Source organism: Oncorhynchus masou, chromosome 13, assembly GCF_036934945.1.
Source record: "Oncorhynchus masou masou isolate Uvic2021 chromosome 13, UVic_Omas_1.1, whole genome shotgun sequence".
NCBI lineage: Eukaryota > Metazoa > Chordata > Actinopteri > Salmoniformes > Salmonidae > Oncorhynchus > Oncorhynchus masou.
In genome coordinates this window covers 26,459,482-26,471,728 of record NC_088224.1, presented here as the reverse complement: position 1 = coordinate 26,471,728, position 12,247 = coordinate 26,459,482, and the positions used below count along the sequence as shown (strand labels likewise).

The 12,247-nt window shown below is 44.5% G+C and overlaps 1 protein-coding gene across 1 annotated transcript in view; it reads right to left on the bottom strand.

Moving 5' to 3' along the window:
- LOC135552018 (thrombospondin type-1 domain-containing protein 7A-like) overlaps positions 1–12,247 on the bottom strand; it is a 174,417-nt gene that overhangs the window by 17,258 nt on the left and 144,912 nt on the right. Inside the window, exons 21-22 of the mRNA XM_064983363.1 lie at positions 10,668–10,813; positions 119–293 (exon numbers count right to left, since the gene is read on the bottom strand). Of these exons, the coding sequence (XP_064839435.1) occupies positions 119–293; positions 10,668–10,813 (321 nt within the window). The remainder of the gene's footprint in view (positions 1–118; positions 294–10,667; positions 10,814–12,247) is intronic.

Sequence of the window (12,247 nt, the reverse complement as noted above, 5' to 3'; positions counted from 1 at the left end):
CTTACTGACCATAGGGTCAGGTGTTTTTCCAGGTCAGATCTTGGCTGCCTCGTATCTAGGGATGGGGTCCACTGTCAAGGACTCTGTTTCATCAGTCATTGCAGGCCAAGTTAGTTACCTGGACAGGGCGAGGTGCAGGGTTCTTCCAGGGTGACCCGTTTGTCTCCGTCTACCGAGGGCTCCAGGTTTCCACACATCTCATCATCCACTAGGCTGCCCTCTTCCTGGCCAGACCCGTCCGACACAAAGCAAGACACGTTACGGAACCGCAGCCCTTCTCCGCACCTCGCACCCTAGACGATAAACAGAGAGAATAATACAGGTTCAAATACACCTCCATAGATATTTCATTTTGTCACAGATTGCCATTTAGTTCAATGACTCGGGTTTGTGCCACACTAATGTGTTAGCCCTCTGAGCTATAGCCTAGGCATTAGCTTGGGAAGCTAACACAGGTCTTCAGGTCTCAGGCAAGGTTACCTACCAGGTGAGCTAGGTTCACTGAACCACGTCCCTTACATCTATACATTCACACAGAGCTGGTCTGCTGTGTAGACAGCATCCAACTGTTACAGTTCAGAGTGTCAGTGTCTGTCAAGGCCATGGCATTGATCTTTGATTTTGTCAGAAATAGCTTCTCTAGGATTGTGCTGTAGGCTGCTAATGAGCTACTGTCTGCTGTCAGAAACCCCAGCAGCAGGAGAAAACAGCCCAGAACAAAGGACTGTCATCGTTCCCTCACTCTGCAATACAGAATGCAGTGCCGTCTGTCAAAAATATAGATGCTTCTGGCAAATAAGAGGGAAAGAAAGAGAAAGAGGCACAGACAGAGAAAGAGGCTTAGACAGAGAAAGGCTTAGACAGAGAAAGAGGTACAGACAGAGAAAGAGGCTTAGACAGAGAAAGAGGCACAGACAGAGAAAGAGGCTTAGACAGAGAAAGAGGCTTAGACAGAGAAAGAGGCTTAGACAGAGAAAGAGGCTTAGACAGAGAAAGAGGCTTAGACAGAGAAAGAGGCTTAGACAGAGAAAGAGGTACAGACAGAGAAAGAGGCTTAGACAGAGAAAGAGGCACAGACAGAGAAAGAGGCTTAGACAGAGAAAGAGGCTTAGACGGAGAAAGAGGCTTAGACAGAGAAAGATGCTTAGACAGAGAAAGAGGCACAGACAGAGAAAGAGACTTAGACAGAGAAAGAGGCTTAGACAGAGAAAGAGGCTTAGACAGAGAAAGAGGCACAGACAGAGAAAGAGACTTAGACAGAGAAAGAGGTACAGACAGAGAAAGAGGTACAGACAGAGAAAGAGGCTTAGACAGAGAAAGAGGCTTAGACAGAGAAAGAGGCTTAGACAGAGAAAGAGGCTTAGACAGAGAAAGAGGCTTAGACAGAGAAAGAGGCTTAGACAGAGAAAGGCTTAGACAGAGAAAGAGGTACAGACAGAGAAAGAGGCTTAGACAGAGAAAGAGGCACAGACAGAGAAAGAGGCTTAGACAGAGAAAGAGGTACAGACAGAGAAAGAGGTACAGACAGAGAAAGAGGCTTAGACAGAGAAAGAGGCACAGACAGAGAAAGAGGCACAGACAGAGAAAGAGGCACAGACAGAGAAAGAGGTACAGACAGAGAAAGAGGCTTAGACAGAGAAAGAGGCTTAGACAGAGAAAGAGGCACAGACAGAGAAAGATGTACAGACAGAGAAAGAGGCTTAGACAGGGAAAGAGGTACAGACAGAGAAAGAGGTACAGACAAAGAAAGAGGCTTAGACAGAGAAAGAGGCTTAGACAGAGAAAGAGGCACAGACAGAGAAAGAGGCTTAGACAGAGAAAGAGGCTTAGACAGAGAAAGAGGCTTAGACAGAGAAAGAGGCTTAGACAGAGAAAGAGGCTTAGACAGAGAAAGAGGTACAGACAGAGAAAGAGGCACAGACAGAGAAAGAGGCTTAGACAGAGAAAGGCTTAGACAGAGAAAGACAGAGAAAGGCTTAGACAGAGAAAGAGGCTTAGACAGAGAAAGACAGAGAAAGGCTTAGACAGAGAAAGAGGCTTAGACGGAGAAAGAGGCTTAGACAGAGAAAGAGGCTTAGACAGAGAAAGACGCCTAGACAGAGAAAGAGGCTTAGACGGAGAAAGAGGCTTAGACAGAGAAAGAGGCTTAGACAGAGAAAGAGGCCTAGACGGAGAAAGAGGCTTAGACGGAGAAAGAGGCTTAGACAGAGAAAGAGGCTTAGACAGATAAAGAGGCACAGACAGAGAAAGAGGCTTAGACAGAGAAAGGCTTAGACAGAGAAAGACAAAGAAAGGCTTAGACAGAGAAAGAGGCTTAGACAGAGAAAGACAGAGAAAGGCTTAGACAGAGAAAGAGGCTTAGACAGAGAAAGAGGCTTAGACAGAGAAAGGCTTAGACAGAGAAAGAGGCTTAGACAGAGAAAGAGGCTTAGACAGAGAAAGAGGCTTAGACGGAGAAAGAGGCTTAGACAGAGAAAGAGGCTTAGACAGAGAAAGAGGCTTAGACAAAGAAAGAGGCTTAGACAGAGAAAGAGGCTTAGACAAAGAAAGAGGCTTAGACAGAGAAAGAGGCTTAGACGGAGAAAGAGGCTTAGACAGAGAAAGAGGCTTAGACAGAGAAAGAGGCACAGACAGAGAAAGAGGTACAGACAGAGAAAGAGACTTAGACAGAGAAAGAGGCACAGACAGAGAAAGAGGCTTAGACAGAGAAAGAGGCTTAGACAGAGAAAGAGGCTTAGACAGAGAAAGAGGCTTAGACAGAGAAAGAGGCTTAGACAGAGAAAGAGGCTTAGACAGAGAAAGAGGCTTAGACAGAGAAAGAGGTACAGACAGAGAAAGAGGCTTAGACAGAGAAAGAGGCTTAGACAGAGAAAGAGGCTTAGACAGAGAAAGAGGCTTAGACAGAGAAAGAGGCTTAGACAGAGAAAGATGCTTAGACAGAGAAAGAGGCACAGACAGAGAAAGACACTTAGACAGAGAAAGAGGCTTAGACAGAGAAAGAGGCTTAGACAGAGAAAGAGGCACAGACAGAGAAAGAGACGTAGACAGAGAAAGAGGTACAGACAGAGAAAGAGGTACAGACAGACAGAAAAGAGGCTTAGACAGAGAAAGAGGCTTAGACAGAGAAAGAGGCTTAGACAGAGAAAGAGGCTTAGACAGAGAAAGAGGCTTAGACAGAGAAAGAGGCTTAGACAGAGAAAGGCTTAGACAGAGAAAGAGAGTACAGACAGAGAAAGAGGCTTAGACAGAGAAAGAGGCACAGACAGAGAAAGAGGCTTAGACAGAGAAAGAGGTACAGACAGAGAAAGAGGTACAGACAGAGAAAGAGGCTTAGACAGAGAAAGAGGCACAGAGAAAAAGAGGCACAGACAGAGAAAGAGGCACAGACAGAGAAAGAGGTACAGACAGAGAAAGAGGCTTAGACAGAGAAAGAGGCTTAGACAGAGAAAGAGGCACAGACAGAGAAAGATGTACAGACAGAGAAAGAGGCTTAGACAGGGAAAGAGGTACAGACAGAGAAAGAGGTACAGACAAAGAAAGAGGCTTAGACAGAGAAAGAGGCTTAGACAGAGAAAGAGGCACAGACAGAGAAAGAGGCTTAGACAGAGAAAGAGGCTTAGACAGAGAAAGAGGCTTAGACAGAGAAAGAGGCTTAGACAGAGAAAGAGGCAGACAGAGAAAGAGGTACAGACAGAGAAAGAGGAGAAAGAGGCTTAGACAGAGAAAGAGATTAGACAGAGAAAGAGGCAGAGAAAGAGGAAAAAGAGGCTTAGACAGAGAAAGGCTTAGACAGACAGAAAAGAGGCAGACAGAAAAGAGAGACAGAGAAAGAGGCTTAGACAGAGAAAGAGGCTTAGACAGAGAAAGAGGCTTAGACAGAGAAAGGCTTAGACAGAGAGAAGAGGCTTAGACAGAGAAAGACAGAGAAAGGCAGAAAGAGGCACAGAGAAAGAGGCTAGACAGAGAAAGAGGCTTAGACAGAGAAAGAGGCTTAGACAGACAGACAGAGAAAGAGGCTTAGACAGAGAAAGAGGCTTAGACAGAGAAGAAAGAGGCTTAGACAGAGAAAGAGGCTTAGACAGAGAAAGAGGCCTAGACAGAGAAAGAGGCTTAGACAGAGAAAGAGGCTTAGACAGAGAAAGAGGCTTAGACAGAGAAAGAGGCACAGACAGAGAAAGAGGCTTAGACAGAGAAAGAGGCTTAGACAGAGAAAGAGGCTTAGACAGAGAAAGAGGCACAGAAAGAGGCTTTGACAGAGAAAGAGGCTTAGACAGAGAAAGAGGCTTAGACAGAGAAAGAGGCTTAGACAGAGAAGACAGAGAAAGAGGCTTAGACAGAGAGAAAGACAGAGCTTAGACAGAGAAAGAGGCTTAGACAGAGAAAGAGGCTTAGACAGAGAAAGAGGCTTAGACAGAGAAAGAGGCTTAGACAGAGAAAGAGGCTTAGACAGAGAAAGAGACTTAGACAGAGAAAGAGGCTTAGACAGAGAAAGAGGCTTAGACAGAGAAAGAGGCTTAGACAGAGAAAGAGGCTTAGACAGAGAAAGAGGTGCAGACAGAGAAAGGCTTAGACAGAGAAAGAGATACAGACAGAGAAAGAGATTAGACAGAGAAAGAGGTACAGACAGAGAAAGAGGTACAGACAGAGAAAGAGGCTTAGACAGAGAAAGAGGCTTAGACAGAGAAAGAGGCTTAGACAGAGAAAGAGGCACAGACAGAGAAAGAGGCTTAGACAGAGAAAGAGGCTTAGACAGAGAAAGAGGTTAGACAGAGAAAGAGGTACAGACAGAGAAAGAGGCTTAGACAGAGAAAGAGGCTTAGAGAGAAAGAGGCACAGACAGAGAAAGAGGCAGACAGAGAAAGAGGCTTAGACAGAGAAAGAGGTAGACAGAGAAAGAGGCACAGACAGAGAAAGAGGCTTAGACAGACAAAGAGAAAGAGAAAGAGGCACAGACAGAGAAAGAAAGAGGCTTAGACAGAGAAAGAGGCTTAGACAGAGAAAGATGTACAGACAGAGAAAGAGGCTTAGACAGGGAAAGAGGTACAGACAGAGAAAGAGGTACAGACAAAGAAAGAGGCTTAGACAGAGAAAGAGGCTTAGACAGAGAAAGAGGCTTACAGACAGACAGAAAAGAGGCTTAGACAGAGAAAGAGGCTTAGACAGAGAAAGAGGCACAGACAGAGAAAGAGGCTTAGACAGAGAAAGAGGCTTAGACAGAGAAAGAGGAAAGAGGCAGACAGAGAAAGAGGCTTAGACAGAGAAAGAGGCTTAGACAGAGAAAGAGGTACAGACAGAGAAAGAGGCTTAGACAGAGAAAGAGGCTTAGACAGAGAAAGAGGCTTAGACAGAGAAAGAGGCTTAGACAGAGAAAGAGGCACAGACAGAGAAAGAGGCTTAGACAGAGAAAGAGGCTTAGACAGAGAAAGAGGCTTAGACAGAGAAAGAGGTACAGACAGAGAAAGAGACAGAGAAAGAGGCTTAGACAGAGAAAGAGGCTTAGACAGAGAAAGAGGCTTAGACAGAGAAAGAGGCTTAGACGGAGAAAGAGGCTTAGACAGAGAAAGAGGCACAGACAGAGAAAGAGGCTTAGACAGAGAAAGAGAAAGCTTAGACAGAGAAAGAGGCTTAGACAGAGAAAGAGGCTTAGACAGAGAAAGAGGCTTAGACAGAGAAAGAGGTACAGACAGAGAAAGAGGCTTAGACAGAGAAAGAGGCTTAGACAGAGAAAGAGGCTTAGACAGAGAAAGAGGAACAGACAGAGAAAGAGGCTGAGACAGAGAAAGAGGCTTAGACAGAGAAAGAGGCTTAGACAGAGAAAGAGGCTTAGACAGAGAAAGAGGCTTAGACAGAGAAAGAGGCACAGACAGAGAAAGAGGCACAGACAGAGAAAGAGGCTTAGACAGAGAAAGAGGCTTAGACAGAGAAAGAGGCTTAGACAGAGAAAGAGGCTTAGACAGGGAAAGAGGCTTAGACAGAGAAAGAGGTACAGACAGAGAAAGAGGTGCAGACAGAGAAAGGCTTAGACAGAGAAAGAGACAGAGAAAGAGGCTTAGACAGAGAAAGAGGCTTAGACAGAGAAGACAGAGAAAGAGGTACAGACAGAGAAAGAGGTTACAGACAGAGAGAAGAAAGATAGAGACAGAAAAGAGAGACAGACAGAGAAAGAGGTACAGACAGAGAAAGAGGTACAGACAGAGAAAGAGGCTTATAGAGACAGAGAAAGAGAGACAGACAGACAAAAAGAGGTACAGACAGAGAAAGAGGCTTAGACAGAGAAAGAGGCTTAGACAGAGAAAGAGGCTTAGACAGGAGAAAGAGGCTTAGACAGAGAAAGAGGCACAGACAGAGAAAGAGGCACAGACAGAGAAAGAGGCTTAGACAGAGAAAGAGACTTAGACAGAGAAAGAGGCTTAGACAGAGAAAGAGGCTTAGACAGAGAAAGAGGTACAGACAGAGAAAGAGGTGCAGACAGAGAAAGGCTTAGACAGAGAAAGAGATACAGACAGAGAAAGAGATACAGACAGAGAAAGAGGTACAGACAGAGAAAGAGATAGAGACAGAGAAAGAGAGACAGACAGAGAAAGAGGTACAGACAGAGAAAGAGGTACAGACAGAGAAAGAGGTACAGACAGAGAAAGAGGTACAGACAGAGAAAGAGGAACAGACAGAGAAAGGCTTAGACAGAGAAAGGCTTAGACAGAGAAAGACAGAGAAAGAGGCTTAGACAGAGAAAGAGGTACAGACAGAGAAAGAGGTACAGACAGAGAAAGAGGCTTAGACAGAGAAAGAGGTGCAGACAGAGAAAGAGGCTTAGACAGAGAAAGAGGCTTAGACAGAGAAAGAGGCTTAGACAGAGAAAGAGGCTTAGACAGAGAAAGAGGTACAGACAGAGAAAGAGGCTTTGACAGAGAAAGAGGCTTAGACAGAGAAAGAGGCTTAGACAGAGAAAGAGGTACAGACAGAGAAAGAGGCTTAGACAGAGAAAGAGGCTTAGACGGAGAAGAGAGAAAGCTTAGACAGAGAAAGAGGCTTAGACGGAGAAAGAGGCTTAGACAGAGAAAGAGGCACAGACAGAGAAAGAGGCACAGACAGAGAAAGAGGCTTAGACAGAGAAAGAGACTTAGACAGAGAAAGAGGCTTAGACAGAGAAAGAGGCTTAGACAGGGAAAGAGGCTTAGACAGAGAAAGAGGTACAGACAGAGAAAGAGGTGCAGACAGAGAAAGGCTTAGACAGAGAAAGAGATACAGACAGAGAAAGAGATACAGACAGAGAAAGAGGTACAGACAGAGAAAGAGGTACAGACAGAGAAAGAGGCTTAGACAGAGAAAGAGGCTTAGACAGAGAAAGAGGCTTAGACAGAGAAAGAGGCACAGACAGAGAAAGAGGCTTAGACAGAGAAAGAGGCTTAGACAGAGAAAGAGGTACAGACAGAGAAAGAGGTACAGACAGAGAAAGAGGCTTAGACAGAGAAAGAGGCTTAGACAGAGAAAGAGGAACAGACAGAGAAAGAGGCACAGACAGAGAAAGAGGTACAGACAGAGAAAGAGGCTTAGACAGAGAAAGAGGCTTAGACAGAGAAAGAGGCACAGACAGAGAAAGATGTACAGACAGAGAAAGAGGCTTAGACAGGGAAAGAGGTACAGACAGAGAAAGAGGTACAGACAAAGAAAGAGGCTTAGACAGAGAAAGAGGCTTAGACAGAGAAAGAGGTACAGACAGAGAAAGAGGCTTAGACAGAGAAAGAGGCTTAGACAGAGAAAGAGGCACAGACAGAGAAAGAGGCTTAGACAGAGAAAGAGGCTTAGACAGAGAAAGAGGCTTAGACAGAGAAAGAGGCTTAGACAGAGAAAGAGGCTTAGACAGAGAAAGAGGCTTACAGACAGAGAAAGAGGCTTAGACAGAGAAAGAGGCTTAGACAGAGAAAGAGGCTTAGACAGAGAAAGAGGCTTAGACAGAAAGAAGACAGAGGAGGTACAGACAGAGAAAGAGGCTTTGACAGAGAAAGAGGCTTAGACAGAGAAAGAGGCTTAGACAGAGAAAGAGGTACAGACAGAGAAAGAGGCTTAGACAGAGAAAGAGGCTTAGACGGAGAAAGAGGCTTAGACAGAGAAAGAGGCTTAGACGGAGAAAGAGGCTTAGACAGAGAAAGAGGCACAGACAGAGAAAGAGGCTTAGACAGAGAAAGAGGCTTAGACAGAGAAAGAGGCTTAGACAGAGAAAGAGGCTTAGACAGAGAAAGAGGCTTAGACAGAGAAAGAGGTACAGACAGAGAAAGAGGCTTTGACAGAGAAAGAGGCTTAGACAGAGAAAGAGGCTTAGACAGAGAAAGAGGTACAGACAGAGAAAGAGGCTTAGACAGAGAAAGAGGCTTAGACGGAGAAAGAGGCTTAGACAGAGAAAGAGGCTTAGACGGAGAAAGAGGCTTAGACAGAGAAAGAGGCACAGACAGAGAAAGAGGCACAGACAGAGAAAGAGGCTTAGACAGAGAAAGAGACTTAGACAGAGAAAGAGGCTTAGACAGAGAAAGAGGCTTAGACAGGGAAAGAGGCTTAGACAGAGAAAGAGGTACAGACAGAGAAAGAGGTGCAGACAGAGAAAGGCTTAGACAGAGAAAGAGATACAGACAGAGAAAGAGATACAGACAGAGAAAGAGGTACAGACAGAGAAAGAGATAGAGACAGAGAAAGAGAGACAGACAGAGAAAGAGGTACAGACAGAGAAAGAGGTACAGACAGAGAAAGAGATAGAGACAGAGAAAGAGAGACAGACAGAGAAAGAGGTACAGACAGAGAAAGAGGCTTAGACGGAGAAAGAGGCTTAGACAGAGAAAGAGGCTTAGACGGAGAAAGAGGCTTAGACAGAGAAAGAGGCACAGACAGAGAAAGAGGCACAGACAGAGAAAGAGGCTTAGACAGAGAAAGAGACTTAGACAGAGAAAGAGGCTTAGACAGAGAAAGAGGCTTAGACAGAGAAAGAGGTACAGACAGAGAAAGAGGTGCAGACAGAGAAAGGCTTAGACAGAGAAAGAGATACAGACAGAGAAAGAGATACAGACAGAGAAAGAGGTACAGACAGAGAAAGAGATAGAGACAGAGAAAGAGAGACAGACAGAGAAAGAGGTACAGACAGAGAAAGAGGTACAGACAGAGAAAGAGGAGACTTAGACAGAGAAAGAGGCTTAGACAGAGAAAGAGGCTACAGACAGAGAAAGAGGTACAGACAGAGAAAGAGGAACAGACAGAGAAAGGCTTAGACAGAGAAAGGCTTAGACAGAGAAAGACAGAGAAAGAGGCTTAGACAGAGAAAGAGGTACAGACAGAGAAAGAGGTACAGACAGAGAAAGAGGCTTAGACAGAGAAAGAGGTGCAGACAGAGAAAGAGGCTTAGACAGAGAAAGAGGTACAGACAGAGAAAGAGGTACAGACAGAGAAAGAGGCTTAGACAGAGAAAGAGGTGCAGACAGAGAAAGAGGCTTAGACAGTGAAAGAGGTGCAGACAGAGCAAGATAATTACTTGACACATTGGAAACAATTAACAAAAAAACAGAGCAAACTAGAATGCTATTTGGCCCTACACAGAGAGTACACAGCGGCAGAATACCTGACCACTGTGACTGACCCAAAATTAAGGAAAGCTTTGACTATGTACAGACTCAGCGAGCATAGCCTTGCTATTGAGAAAGGCCGCCGTAGGCAGACATGGCTCTCAAGAGAAGACAGGCTATGTGCTCACTGCCCACAAAATGAGGTGGAAACTGATCTGCACATCCTAACCTCCTGCCCAATGTATGACCATATTAGAGAGACATATTTCCCTCAGATTACACAGATCCACAAAGAATTCGAAAACAAATCCAATTTTGAAAAACTCCCATATCTACTGGGTGAAATTCCACAGTGTGCCATCAGAGCAGCAAGATTTGTGACCTGTTGCCACGAGAAAAGGGCAACCAGTGAGGAACAAACACCATTGTAAATACAACCCATATCTATGCTTATTTATTTTATCTTGTGTCCTTTACCATTTGTACCTTGTAAAAACACTGTATATATATATAATATGACATTTGTAATGTCTTTATTGTTTTGAAACTTCTGTATGTGTGATGTCTACTGTTAATTTTTATTGTTTACCTTACTTGCTTTGGCAATGTTAACACATGTTTCCCATGCCAATAAAGCCCCTTGAATTGAATTGAATTGAATTGAAAGAGGTGCAGACAGAGAAAGAGGCTTAGACAGAGAAAGAGGCTTAGACAGAGAAAGAGGTGCAGACAGAGAAAGAGGCTTAGACAGAGAAAGAGGCTTAGACAGAGAAAGAGGCTTAGACAGAGAAAGAGGCTTAGACAGAGAAAGAGGCTTAGACGGAGAAAGAGGTGCAGACAGAGAAAGAGGCTTAGACAGAGAAAGAGGCTTAGACAGAGAAAGAGGTGCAGACAGAGAAGGGGCACAGAGACAAAACATAGTGTGTGAGAGAAAGATGGAAAGGGAGGCAGAGAGAGAAACAGAAACCCATACAGAGACAGAGGCACAGACAAAACAGAAAGTGTGTGAGAAAGCGGGGAAGAGAGAGAGCAAGAGAGAAAGAAAGAGAGAGAGAGAGAGAGAGAGAGAGAGAGAGAGAGAGAGAGAGAAAGAAAGAAGTGAGAGGTAGAACACTGTTTCACCTCAGACTTGCACTCTGACCAGGGGCTGTATCTCCATTGGTAGCAGGGTCTGACAGGGCAAGGCTTCCACTGTTCCCTCTGACGGGGGCAGGTTCGCCCATCACCCTGGGGCACCTGGAGCATCGTTCTCCTGCGCCACAGCTTCCCTGTAGAGAAAGGTGTTATTTCACACTTCTGTCTCTCAAGTGGATGTTTGAGAGTCCAAGGCCCTGTGCAAAACCAAATTAGGTTATGTGATGTTCTAGATAGTCAACAAAATGATGTATAGTGGCTGAAACAAAAAGAAAGTCCACTGCATTTCAATGAAACATACATTGTTGTTGTGCTGGAAAAATATATATTTTCTCGACATAAAAACCCCCAGATTCCAGATATGTGGTCCCCAACCCATCTTGATTGAATAGAGTCTTGTTAAAGACTGGGAGTGCCTTTTAAGCTATTTAAGTAGAGAAAAGGGTCTTATGATAACAGCATCATAGACACCCCCAGACATACTCATGTACATGACTCATATCCAGTTCCATCACAATGATCTGGGGCTCTTTCAGGGGCTTCACTGTAAAAGATCACTATTACGTTACACCACTATCTCAGGTAACTTCATCTCTCTCTCTCTCTCTCTCTCTCTCTCTCTCTCTCTCTCTCTCTCTCTCTCTCTCCTCCCCCCTATTTAATGTGGAATTTTAAAAAAATGAAATGGAAGAGACTGTGTAATATCAGGGGGGTGTCAGGAGAAGGGGTGAGGGGGACAGGAAGGAATGCTCCTTCTACCCAAAATGCATGTTAAGTGAGGTACCCGGGGGATAGACTTGACACATTTCTGTCAATTAGTTGGTGTCTAATGGGAAACTATCCCAAAATGATATAATACATTCATGTTCAGTAATGCATACCACATGAAAAGCCACCACAGAAAATAAACTAGATCCTGTAAACTATGAGCACTATGAAAATTGAATAACAAAAAAGCTCACTGTCAGATATTACAATAGCAATTCAGATTCCATTGTCCATAGGGCAAGGGTTATAGTAGAGCCATAGCAGAGTAGTGTCTCCACCCAGTTTGGATCACACTCCCCTTACTACTATAGTAACTTGATGCAACATCCTATCAGACAATATAGTCTATGTCATCTGATCTAACAACCCTAAAGGCCAACTCCATCCATCCAAAACACTAGCCTAGGACCATTCATCCACAGTGCTTTCCTATAAGCCCATTCATTCGAACCAGGTATTTAACTTCTAAAGGTTAATTGTCCTGTGTATTTCCTTCACAGGCACAATTACTCCCCTCCTAACTCAACTGAATTAATCATATTGAAATTTTATGAAGCCCTTTTTACAACAGCATTTGTAACAAAAGTGCTTTATAAATACCCAGCCGAAAACACAAAAGAACAATCAATGCAGAAGAAGAAGCACATTGGCTAGGAAAATTCCCTAGAAGATAGGTACCTTGTAAGAAGGCTAGAGAGGAACCAGGGTCAGAGGAGTGACCAGTCCTCTACTATAGCTCCACTAGAGAGGAACCAGGGTCAGAGGAGTGACCAGTCCTCTACTATAGCTCCAATAGAGAG